This window comes from Plectrocnemia conspersa, unplaced genomic scaffold, assembly GCF_051122295.1.
Source record: "Plectrocnemia conspersa isolate PC_06_02 unplaced genomic scaffold, ASM5112229v1 ptg000008l, whole genome shotgun sequence".
Lineage (NCBI taxonomy): Eukaryota > Metazoa > Arthropoda > Insecta > Trichoptera > Polycentropodidae > Plectrocnemia > Plectrocnemia conspersa.
In genome coordinates, this window is record NW_028277172.1 from 26,256,149 (window position 1) to 26,269,931 (window position 13,783).

At 27.6% G+C, this 13,783-nt stretch overlaps 1 protein-coding gene across 1 annotated transcript in view; it reads right to left on the bottom strand.

Moving 5' to 3' along the window:
* Positions 1-266: 266 nt before the first annotated feature.
* Oct-TyrR (Octopamine-Tyramine receptor) overlaps positions 267-13,783 on the bottom strand; it is a 145,836-nt gene continuing 132,319 nt past the window's right edge. Inside the window, exon 4 of the mRNA XM_088191073.1 lies at positions 267-2,817. Coding sequence (XP_088047199.1) covers positions 1,294-2,634 — 1,341 coding nt within the window. The 5' untranslated portion in view covers positions 2,635-2,817 and the 3' untranslated portion in view covers positions 267-1,293. The remainder of the gene's footprint in view (positions 2,818-13,783) is intronic.

Genomic DNA, 13,783 nt, shown 5'->3' on the forward strand with positions numbered 1-13,783 from the left:
AATGTTTTAAGTAGACGCCATTTTGAAACATTTTGGCAAATAAAGCGAAGTAACGAATTTGGTTAATAAATTTATTAAGTCAATTTTAAATAGTTATATGAATTTACTGACTGAAAATAGAGCATTAATTGTGTAATATACATACATACATATATACGTATGTATATGTATATGTATGTACATATGTTCATATGGATAAATAAAAAATAATTGTTATATTGTTTATTATATTTTTTATAATATTTTTATTTCTAGGATTTCTTGGTGTAGTTCTGTTTTTATTTTTAAATGGCCGCCATTTTAAAATAAAATTTTATTTATTGTGGTAGGAAAAAAAAAATTTTAATTTTATTTTCTATTATATTATAAGGCATTTTTGAAGTAATATTTTTTTTTTAATAATTTAAAATATTTTAATTTCAAAATTAAAACAATATTTTTAGAAAAAGTCTTTCTCTTTCAAGCTAGGTCAATTATCGAGGTTATAAAAATAGTTATTAAGATATAAACTTAATTGAAATAATATTCGTTCCTTATTTTAATTTTATTATGTAAGATTTCCAACCTTATTAATATTTTATTTACGACTACTCTAATGTATTTATTTTTTTACAGTTAGATAACAAACTTATACGAAATATAAAGTAAATTTCAAATAAAATTAAAAAAAGCTACCGCAGTTGTAGTCACAAAAACAGTTATAGACTTAATTTGAATGATTAAAGCTCAAAATCAACAGTAAATTGATTGAATAACTCTGTATTTATAATATTTTGTAAGGGCAAAAGTGTTGAGAAACGATGAAAATCTAACGATTGAGTTTAAGTCAACGTGCATACATATAAATTGAGTTATTGAATCTTTATTTAAAAAACGTGAAAATTGTTGTATAGTGTTTAAATTAGACTAATTTAGACTCATATATATATATATATAATGGAATGGGAAAAGTACAACAACAATATTTCTATTATTATTATTATATATTAATAAGGTATAAACAACACTTTTATCACATGATCCTTGTGAGACTTTAATATATATTACAATTAACGTCAATATTAACATTATTACGTATAGGTATATAGTATATTTACATAGCAATCGATCATTATTTATATAAAAAAGGGATGCTGTGCGTCCTCCCTCGCAATTAATTTTTATTTGCACGTATCACGTTCGATAACGAATTTAAAGCCGACGAAGGAAGAATTTTAATTAATTAATTAAAACCTATCGCGTTATTTAATTAAAACTGATTTATACATTGCTACGCGTACGTCTTGAATAACTTTAATATTTAATGCCTAGTAATTTTTTGAACGCTCTTCTATAATCTAGGTTGAAAATTGTGTAAATCAAAGGGTTTAGAGCTGAGTTAATGTAACCCAACCATGTGAAGAAGTTGATTAACTTTTCTGTGGGGCAACACGAGGGACAGAACGGTAAGATTACATACATTAGAAAAAACGGCAGCCAACACACCATGAATACACCCATGATTATCCCGAGGGTCCTGGCTGCTCTTCTCTCTTTAGACAAAGAGATCCTTTGCTTCTCTTCTATAAATTGATATACTTGACTCTTTTTGACCGGTTGAACTACTGGATTCGATGCGACTGGTTCATCTACCGGTTTGTGCGATGCTCCCGAAGAATGCTCAGGATTGTCTGTGACTGAATCTTCTTGCGTCACAGGAGGCACCAATAGTTTAGTTTTGTTCTCTTCGTCTGTACACTTTTTTTTCTTCTTGCGCTTTATCTTCTTTTCCTTCATCTTAGCGTTAGATATCGAATCAGATACGTTCGGGTGCTCGTTATGATTCGTTTCTGAGCTCACAGATTCTTGGTCCGGCGGCGGTTGTTCTTTGATGCATTTCTTATTGTTTTTAGTCGCGAAGGCGTTGATCTTCGTAGCCTTCGCCCTTTCGCGCAATCTTCTCCTTGTTGCCACGTATATTTCTATATAAACTATGGTCATTATCAATAAAGGGATGAAGAATGAACCTAAAGCGGAATATATGACGTATCCTCGCTGAGAGGTTAGTTGGCATGGAGTCTCGGGAGAGAACTCATCGGGCCAGTCGTTCCATCCTAATAGAGGAGGCGAGCTGATGAGGAGCGATAGGATCCATACCCCGCTTATTAAACCCAACACTCTAGTCAAAGTTCTCTTTTGAGCGTAGTTTATGGGATCTGTTATAGCCCAATACCTGTCTAGAGCTATGGCGCAGAGGTTCAATATCGAAGACGTGCAGCACATTACGTCGCTGGTTAACCACATCTTGCAGAATATTATTCCAAACTCCCATCTGCCTAATATGGAGTAAGCGACGTTGAAAGGCATTACTAAGAGAGCAACGGTGAGATCTGCCACCGCTAGGGAGACTATGAAAAAGTTTTGGACTATACGAAGGGGTTTGTAGGTGAAGACGCTCAAAATTACCAAGATGTTCCCGACTACCGTCGCCATGATTATGAACGATAGGATTATGGCGGTGAGAGCTGCCTCCCATTCCGGCATGGCCAAAGACACCCCCAAGGTGCTGCGGTACTGGGGCATCTCCACTTGGGGGCACCCGCTCGGTGCCCCCTCCGTGGCATTCTCCACGCTCTGAGTAGTGGTCGCATCCATCTCAGCCGATTGTGGCGATTTTTTGATACGCTGGGCACGTAGTTGATCTGACCGACTGCATTATATCATGAGGAGGTTTTACATTCCACTTGTTGAGTCTGCGCGCCGGGGGTGGGCGCAGAATTCTCTCTGGATTTTATCTCCGAAGTGCGGCGCCTTCGCGTCCAGTTGGCACAGATTCAACTGCAACAGAAAAGAAAGAAAAAAATCATGAAAAATTCAACACGTGCCAGATTGCAGGCAGGATGTCTCATGCATCTTAAATATATCGTAACAAAATCCATTCAAAGACTTATCAACATATTTGCTGTGATTTTATTATTTAAAGAGAACACTTTAACACAATTGTGAGACTTAAACTCTTGCTTATGTAATAATAAACACTATATTGCATATTATCATAACTGGAGTTCATCAGAAAGAGTGTGTCAAAATACGTTTTTATCCATTTTTTTCTATGGTATATTTATTTGAGACAACTTAGTATGTTCTTATTTAGAATCTCGGGATTCATCGCGATTTTCGCTTACTTTCTTTATATATTTCGACTGTAATGCTCCAGTCATGGTCACGATTTATTTGTAACTGATAATTATTGACCATGGCTTTATTAAGATACATATTAAGATTATGATAAAGAACAAAACTTGAATACTCAAATCGTCCGTTGATAAATTTATATATATTATTTAACTTAACTAGTTGCGATACCTCACTATCGTGAGGTACCGCAGCTAGCGAGTGTGTGTTAATACCGGACCCTCAACTTTTTGGGTTTTAAATTTTATTTTTGAATCTTTCTGATAATTTTGTATACAAGCTTGGCTATAATAATGGCACACCCAAATAAATGTGTTATATTTTAAAAAATCATGAAAATATAAATAAAAAACCTATCCTATATTCTTATATTTAGTAAGCCCACTCTCAGCTTTATTTACAGCTGCAACCTTTTTTGGCATACTGTCAATTAATGACTTTTTAATGAAATTTTTCTCGCAGCTTAATTTTAGGTTTGTAATTGTGATGGGCAATCTTTTCTTTTAATTTTACTCATAAATGCTATATAGAATTAAGGCCTGGTGACTGTGTAGGCCATTCTAAAAGCGTTTGACAAAAACCAACCCCTGATTTTTGATCAAGAATGGAATGGAGCGTTTTCTTGTTGGAATGAGATAGTAGCGTGTTCTGTGCTTAATAAAGTTAATAATTTAAAGCTCGTGTTTTTTCGGGCCAGAATTTAAATACAGTTAAGGTCAGAATTTACAGTAAATGGGTCAAAATTTGTATTAAAATGTCAGAATTAAAGCGGCCAAAAAAAATTAGATGGTCAGAATTTATATTATTTGCTCGGAATTTATATTAAATGGTGAGAATTGCTACAACAAAAAAAAAGTAAAAAGGCACTTCCACTTTGTATTATGTGAGTTGAGAGCGAAGGAGAGATACAGGTAGGACTACTTTATTCGCCTAGCTTACCAGGTAGAAAAACTAGTTCCGAAATTTTCAAAGCACTTAATAGTTAGTTTCCGGAACATGAAATTTAATAAAAAAAATGTTTTGGAATATGTACAGATGGTGCCGCGAACATGATTCGTTATAAAAGTGAAAAATGTTGGTCACCCAATCATTTTGTCCTACACTGCATTAAGTTAAATAAAGAAATTGTGAAGAAAATGTCCCCGGAATTACACCAAGTATTATCAGATGATAAAAAAATAATTGAAGAATAGTTTTTATTAAAATAATTTATATAAATGCGCATTATATGATATTTATACATTAGCGATAACCAACGTTCTAATAAATTAATCAAAACGATATGTACGTGAGTTACGCTGATTTTGCTAAAATTGTAAATGGCACGTTTCAGTTATTTGCAAGTTTTTTTATGATTCACTATGAAACAACATAATATTATTTAGATATTTATTTTCTGTAATTTTTTTCTTAATTATTTTTTTATCATATTATTTAAAACATCTTAGCAGCACTTTTCCACAAAACTACTCTCATAGTACATAAAAATGCCATTACTGAATCTGTTCTCGTATAATATTTTATGTGTAAATAAAAATATAGAATTTGATTTTCGCAAAATACTGGAACATGTTCACCAATTTTTATATAAAAGACATTGAGAAAATCCACAGCTGAATAACATCAACTCTAAATTATGAGTAATTTTTTGAATTTCGGCAATTATAAATTGTTTTTATTTTATGATTTTGTATGTGACTGCTTGTCTGCCTACATTTATTATGTCTATTGTTATAATAAATAACTTAAAGATAATAAAATAAATTTTATAAAAAGCGCAAATTTATGCTAAGGAACTGTGTTTTTAGTTTTAGTGTAATATTCATATATAAATTTAATAAAAATCACTACATAATATATAAACTAATACTTCACAAATAATAAGACAGATATTTTAATTGCGAATATATTATAAAAATATGGGTAAGTATATTCGGTATTAAATATACTAAAAATATTTCACGAGAACATATATTATTAATCTCTAAAATCAGTGACTACAAAAAAACACAAATTAAATTTAAATTTACACATAGCAGGTAATTTTTCTTTAAATGCATAAATTTAAAATCAAATTTTAAAATTGTGCATTCAATGCAGATTTTTCATTACAAAAATATGAACATAAGCCAGAAAAATAACTTATCGACGTCAGCATTCAATTATGAGATCGATTGATTTCTATTTTACTTTTATCAAATTATTTTTATATTATTCTATTACTTTTATTTTTTTGAATACATATTACAATGAATCAATTAGGAAATAATTACTAAAAAATAATGTATAATGTTTTTCTATCCATTTTACTCAATAGCAGGTAAATTTGATATTTCTGATATTGTCACGTTTTTTATTTTTTCATTGATTTACGTCAAAGAAAAAAGCACGTATTTTATTAACATAAAAGCAGAGAATTTCGATAAAGAATCATCAGTTCGGTTTTTACTGTTCAACCAGCAAGATGGATACCAAAGTGTTTGCTTTGATATTTCTTAGTGTAAGTATAAAAATAATCTTATATACATAATACCGATGAAGTCTTACTTTATATTTATTTACGGTACTAACTAATTTTGGGGGCAGATTGTATTATTTAAAGATCGTTTTGCCGCATAGCACAATTTTTTTGGACATTCGACTTTGAACTAATATTTTTAATGAACAATAATTTAGATTGATTTAGAAGTAAATTTATCGTGAAGATCTTAAATATTTTATTTATATATTTATAATATTTTATGTAAAAGTTTTTTTAATATATATATATTTTTATAGATATTTTTTTCTCATATTTATATGTAATCGAATCATATGGATTGTATTAGTTTTGTATTTGGAGGAATAAAAAAATCTTTCCAACTTACTAACATATAATCTAACCAATTTTTATTATCTTGTCTGGAAATGTTAGTTATTAAAAAAATATTATTTAAAACCTACAAGCTTTAATACTAAGATCCAGCTACCTCAAAGTATTTTATTAACAAACACATTACATTAAAAAATATATACTAAAAAATAGATTCTTATACTTAATTCTTAAATTTCATCTTATTTCAGATGCTCGTTGTTGGAATAAACTGCATAGAAAATAATTTTAAAGCCGATTCTGAATTCAGTACTCCATTCGCCCAAATGTTGTTGAAACATTTTGAAGCTCTGGGGAAGGAATTGCTGTTGTATAAGCTGCTGTTGTTCTTGCTTCTTGTTAATATTATGTTATTCGGATGCGTTCATTTCTACCACCATATTAAAAAAAAAGTGATTAATAATCGCGAATGTAGAACTGTAATCGTGAAGAATATTCCTAAACCAATATCCGAATCTAGTACATCGATCGAAAAAAAATATGAATATCTCCAATATCACCTAGACTTGAAGCACACGGTCAAGAAGATAATATCAAGAGTTCAGCGGTCGATAAAACACGATGAAATGATTCAAAATCTAGTTAACAAAACTTACTGCAGAATTGAAAGTAAAGAAAAAAATAAGTTGTCAGAGAATCTATCAATCGTTAAAGTGGTCTAAGCATATTTTATTAAAATCGTTGTAATGTAATAATATTTTGGATTCAATAAACATATATGGCTAATAAATAAAAAAAAATTGTTATAAGATTACACGATTTCTCTACTCTAGCATATCTTGTGCTCTACTTTACAATGGCAAGTTAGCAGATTTCAAATTAGATCTTGCAAGACAAAAATTACAGAGATTTTTTTTTCACAATTAAAATTTTGAACTAAAGGATGATTTAATTAATAATCAGCTAAATCATTATCAGCAGAATGAGATTCAGAATGTTCTTTATTGAAAAAAACGAAGAGGTTAAAAATACCCATAACCCATATTTATATAAATATTTTTCTGTGCCATGTTTTTTTAATATTGGATTAATTTATTTATTTATAACTTTACCAATTACGCTATTCCGGCCACAAATTATAAATAAAGTATATTATGCTTAATCACAGTCACCAAGTTTCCAGTTGAACATATTACACGCGAATTTGTTCAACAATAAATTTTCGAACTACAATTTATAGCTTTACTTCAACTCGACGCTACGGATTAATTAATCCACGCGCGTCAGAAACACCCGAATTTTCGCTACTATATACTCTGAGATATACTAGTTGCTCAAAAACTAAGCAACTTCATTAGTCGGGTCGTGAGCGAAATAAAAGCCGACGTGAATCACGTCGTGAAATTTGCCTAAATCCACGATGCGAATTCAAACTGTCAGCGTGGTCTGCTAACGATCTCGGCTTTATGGGCGAAAATTGCGTAAAAATTAAGAAAAACGGCCAGACAAACATTTGGGACTGGCTCTGGATGAGTCTGGAATATAAATGGGATCCTAAGCCGCAGGAGTTCAAATTATTCCGTGCGGACGAAAAATTATAAAAGCACACTTCAAACTTGATGTGTGAGAAAATTAAGTAATTTACTACGTTAATTGTTTATTTAATTAATTTATCCGCACCAGACACACATATTAGGGTTGCCTTGCTTGGTTCATGAGTGTGCTTGTCTTTGCATTGATCAGTTAAAACAGTGAAAATGAAATTTATCATATTTTAAACCTAAGATTTTATGTTGTTGGATATATACGCATTAAGATGAATTTATATTTAATATTTTGTTAATCAATATAAATTAATTAGTCCTTTGAGACATGATCAAAATATGTATGCAAATATCTATTAATAAATAAAAACATAGGTAGATAATTAAAATCCATTAAAATTTATCGAGAGTTTGAGTAGAAATTTGTATAAATTAACATGAAATATTCTAAATTTATTATGAATGGAAAAGATATTTGATTCATAATATGTATTTTAATTTAATAACTGCTCAACAGTAAAAATACATAATATGTTATGAAAGAGGCTGTAAGAAGATAATAATATTGTTGTATTTTATAAAATCAGATAGTATGTTGAAAATATATTTCTATAATTGATTTGAAATAAATTTTTGTTTAATGAAATAAATTTAAAATGTAAGTTTGATGTGATTCTTAGCAGTATTGATATATTTTGCAAACATTTGTACTTGTACTGTTATATAATCTTTATTTTTAAAGGCAAATTGCTGATTTAGTAAGAATTTAAATTTCTCTATTATCTTTTTGTTCTTTTTATTAGTATTTTTTCTAATATTTTTTAACATAGTTAATAAAAATTATTCGTCTGTAGAAGACATAATATTCTGTTTCTTTTTCTAATTTTAGTAAAATTTTTTTGAGCAACCTTCCAATGGGTTGAAAAATAGTTTAATAGCATGGTTATGATTATATATATTTATAGTATTATAATTTGTTATCCTTGCTAAATATAATTGTTAAATATTTTTTTTAAAAAACAGTACCATTTAAAAATTCAATGATATTGTTAAAAATTTTAAAGAAGATTGTTGTACTATCATTTAATTTATTTATATAATATTTTAACATGTTTGTAAGAATCTATGAAAAAAATATAATTAATATATTAAATATTTGCTATTATAATATATTGATATTTATGAACTGCATATTTTTTCTTAGGTTTAACGTTAATGGAAATCTTAATTTATTTATGAAAAATAATTTATTATAAAAACATTTTTTTAATCCAAAATACTTATGAATTGCTAATGACTAAAGTTATATAATAATAATAAAAACAGTGCTAATTAAAAAGGCAATGATATTGTTGTATTTTATGGATTAGATGTTATTGAGCTAAATAGAAATTTAACATACTCATTATTTTTAGTAATATATGATTGTAAATATAAAAAAATATTAGTTTAATAAATGCTAATAATTATCAATATTAAAATTATTAAAAATTTGATAAATAAATAGTAATTATCTGTTTTTCATTAATCTATAGATACATTATTTAAGCAATGTATAGTGTAATAATTATAAAAAATATTTAAAAATGCTTAAAAATCATTATTATTCATATTTTATATATATTATAAAAATATACAATATTAAATAAAAGTTAATCATATCACTGTATAAAAGTAGATCGTATGCTATTTAATATAGCCTTACTATGTATTTAAAATAAAATATTATTATTTTCTATTTTGATGTATATAATCTAAAACAACTATTATTATTAAATTATTTATAGATATACATAATTCATAATTGTAAAAAAATTAAGAGAATATTTTTTAACGTAACCAAATTTTGTAAGATATTTTTATTTTCAATATATAGCAAAGCTGTATTTATTAGCATAAATGTATGTTTTTAAAGAATACATGTATTAAATGTATTATTATAAAATACGTATAAAATAAAATATTTTCTTTTCATTGAACATATTTATTTAAAAGCCATCAACTTTTGCTATATTATATACATAAAGCATATTTTAAGAGTTGCGTAATAATTCATAGATCTATTATTTTAAAACTAAAATAATTTATCTTATTATTGTAAATGTTTTTTTTAATAAAATATTGATTGATTACTTATATATATTTAAAAGCTCATAATAATTATTTTTCAAATCATTATTAAAAAGCCTTGTGAAATGATTTTTTCCTGAATATAGTTATAATACATATTATATTCATAACATTTATAAATTAATTTTATTATTATTATATATTAATAAACTACTCAAAATAATAGTTGTATTGTATTTGATATTATTATATATACACTATTTTAAAATTAAATATTATCATTGTATTTTATATTAAAAAAAAATGTAATAGAATCGTTTTTACATACAATATTATATTTTTTTATTACACGCGAGGGTTCGGCCAGTCACACTTATCTCCAAGGTGATTTAAACGATACATTTGAACGTAAAAAAATAAAATAAAAGACCAAACTAACAAAAGAACAATAATAAATAAACAATTGCGTAACTAAACAGACTCGTTATGACCAGAAAATCTATCCTTTTTGTTTATAAAGGAAGCAACAGACGACGTCTAAATGCTGAAAAAAACACCACTGTAATATACTCCTTTGCATTAACGACCTTTAAAATGTGTTCACTCCAACAATTTCACTCAATCAAGGTATAAGCATATTTCGTTTGTCGAATAAATTTATTTACAATTTATAAATTCTTGTGAAGGGCCAGAGACAAGCACACGTATATGAGACGGCGGAGAACTAGAATTAAACCTGAATAAATCACCAGCACTCAGTCTACAACATATTTACAAGTCGACAATATTTCGTCTTTGATGCATTGTAAAAATAAAATGAATAAACTGTTACCATCTTTCTGCATAACTTGGTAAGTTGCATAGTTACGCCCGTATAGCCGCAAAACCCAAAAAATTTTTTTTATTAAATTTAGCTAACGTTAAAGATTAGTAATACAATATTTGATGTTTTAATAGGAAAAAAACGATTTATTGAAAGTTGAATGGAGAGAAACTAAGTTAGATTTAATTTACATAATTTTTTTTTTATTAAATTATTACACATAAAAATATTATTCATTTTTAAAATAAAAAACATCATAGTGCTTCGTTATAAAATAGTTCATAATTAATACAATTATACATGTAACATATATTATAAATGTAATATATTACTACGCCTGTCATATTTTAATTGTAGATTTACAGTAATATTAATGTTGAACAGGCATTTTTTTAGAAATATTAATTCATCTTAATAAAAAATACTACATTGAAATCCTTTTTCTCACATAATAATAATCAAATCCATGAATGTTCCAGTATTTTATTTTAGCATTGAATAAAAAAATTCTATTGAATCTTAAATTTCAATAGATTTTCGCATTAGCTAAAGGTCTGACATAAAAGTCGCATGAGATAAGAGCTTATTTTTAGAGAAAAAGTATCAATCGTACGCGAATCAAGGGTAATGGTCTACGCCAGAGATATTATTGTAAGCGTCAGTTTCTCTCTCTCTCTCTCTTGCTCTTCGTGCTGAATTTCAGAGGACAAAGGTCGACAATCTCGTCGAGTGCTAATTGAATAAAAATTCAATTTTTCAGACGTACTCTCTCTGTGAAAAGATGTCCTTGTTTGTTTGTTCGGTTTATTTTCGGTATATTTATATATTTTATTAGCCATGATGTCTAAAAATATTTACAATTTTTTTATAAGAAGTATTTTAATAATAAAAAATACCGCAAAAATTGAATTTATAAGAGCTTTTTTAAAAACCATGACATCGTATTAATTATATACTATTCATATACAAATATTTAATCTTAATTTATTTAGTCGGCCAACGAATCCTGGAAAGACATTGATTTTTTTTTAATAATATAATGAATCTTACAGACATACTAATTATATTTAATATACATATTTCTGGTTTACAGTTTTTATCTTAATTTAATAAAAAATAAGATTTTTAAACCAAACGATTGTTGTTATAATTTGGAGGATTTTTTTAAAAAACCTTTTACAATTTAGGCGAAAAAAATAAAACTCACAAAATTTAGTGATAATTATAGTACATTTTTTTCATTGAAGAACTGGAATTATTAATATGTTGTCTTTAGCCTCTAAAGCAATATATACTTTGGCATTTTGTGTTGTTTTTTTGTAGTCATTGGTATAGTGCTAGACACCCAAGAATGCCGATTGCATTAGTGTGCGTCACCGGGTGATTAAAAAATGTTTACATTTTTTGTTATTAATTAATTTTGTGTTTGTTTTTTTAGTATTATTATTTACAAATTTTTTAGTATTTTTTTACAAATCCTAGTTTTTTCGGAGAACCTAAAGCCGCACGTGTTCCGTTATTTTTAAATTCCCGAACAATTGCTTGTATCCTTCTGACCGACAGCTTTGTCGCTTCGGCTACCTGGTCCATAATAGGTACAACCTAAAAATACACATATTGCTTTATTTACAAATATTTTGACTAGTGTATTATTTTAAAAATAATTACCGAATCGTTGCTTTCATACAGCTTTTTTAAATATGTATACAAATTTAAAACAACTTCTTTTGTTTGCCCCGATAATGGTCTTCCTCTTCCTAATTTACTATACTCCGACATCTCGTTAGTTGGTGAACACCGTGTATTTCACAAACTAAACAAACAACCGTTCCGCTCCTTACCAAATCAGCTACTGACTTTGCCCATTTATCCCCGATGATGTCATTTTAACCAATCCTGTGCTAGAGCTTACCAATCAGAGCTCAATGCATTTACTAATTCTTTTACAGGAACCAATAAGTTGACAGATTCACAGATACACTAGTACTAATGCAATCGGCATTCTTGGGTGTCTAGCACTATACACGAGATTATTGGGTTAGTGTGGTTTCGTATAATATTTTCAGTATGAAAATGTCAAGTGTTCCTTAATTGTTGTAATTTGAAGGTTATTGTGCATTTTTTTAAGATTAATATTAAAAGGTGTATTATATTTTATTTTTCTAGCTTTATTTTGAATGACTTGTAATTTATAAAAAATAGTGTCACTGGTGTTAAATGTTAAAATAAGTCTAATTAATTAATTGTAAATTAAAGTTTTTTTTGAGTTAGCGCGCTTTTTCTATTAAATATCGGTCTTATTGCCACAATGGCGGCAAGCTCTTTAGAACAAAGGTTCAAAATATGTTTGTTAAATTTTAGCTTGAAGACCAAGTATTTACTGTTTGTTTTCTAATTGATAATATAGCCATCTTTATTTAGAAGAGGTGGTGGCAAAGTTTGTCTATGTTTTGTAAAAATAATTGTTTCTGTTTTAATTGGGTTTATTTTTATTTTACACCTCTCATATTATTATGTTGTTTATTTTTATTTTTATTTTATGTTTATTTTTATTTTTATTTTATTTATGTTTATTTTTATTTTTATTTTATTTATGTTTATTTTTATTTTACACCTCTCATATTATTATGAAATATTAATATGTTGTCTTTAGCCTCTAAAGCAATATATACTTTGGCATTTTGTGTTGTTTTTTTGTAGTCATTGGTACACGAAATTATTGGGTTAGTGTGGTTTCGTATAATATTTTCAGTATGAAAATGTCAAGTGTTCCTTAATTGAAGGTTAATGTGCGTTTTTTTAACATTAATATTAAAAGGTGTATTATATTTTATTTTTCTAGTTTCATTTTGAATGACTTGTAATTTATAAAAAATAGTGTCACTGGTGTTGTATGTTAAAATAAGTCTAATTAATTAATTGTAAATTAAAGTTTTTTTTGAGTTAGCGCGCTTTTTCTATTAAATATCGGTCTTATTGCCGCAATGGCGGCAAGCCCTTTAGAACAAAGGTTCAAAATATGTTTTTAAAATTTAAGCTTGAAGACCAGGTATTTACTGTTTGTTTTCTAATTGATAATATAGCCTTCTTTATTTAGAAGAGCTGGTGGCGAAGTTTGTCTATGTTTCGTAAAAATAATTGCTTCGGTTTTAATTCGGTTGATTTTTATTGTACATCTCGCAAAATATCTCTTATAAACTCATTCGCGATTTGTTTAAGACCGATAGCACTAGATGAAATTTCTGTATTGTCAGCCTACATAAATTAACGCGTATTTTTTATTTTTAGGATATCGTTCGTATACAAGATAAAGAGGAACGGCTCAGACAAACTTCCCTGAGGAACTCCAGCTGGAATTTT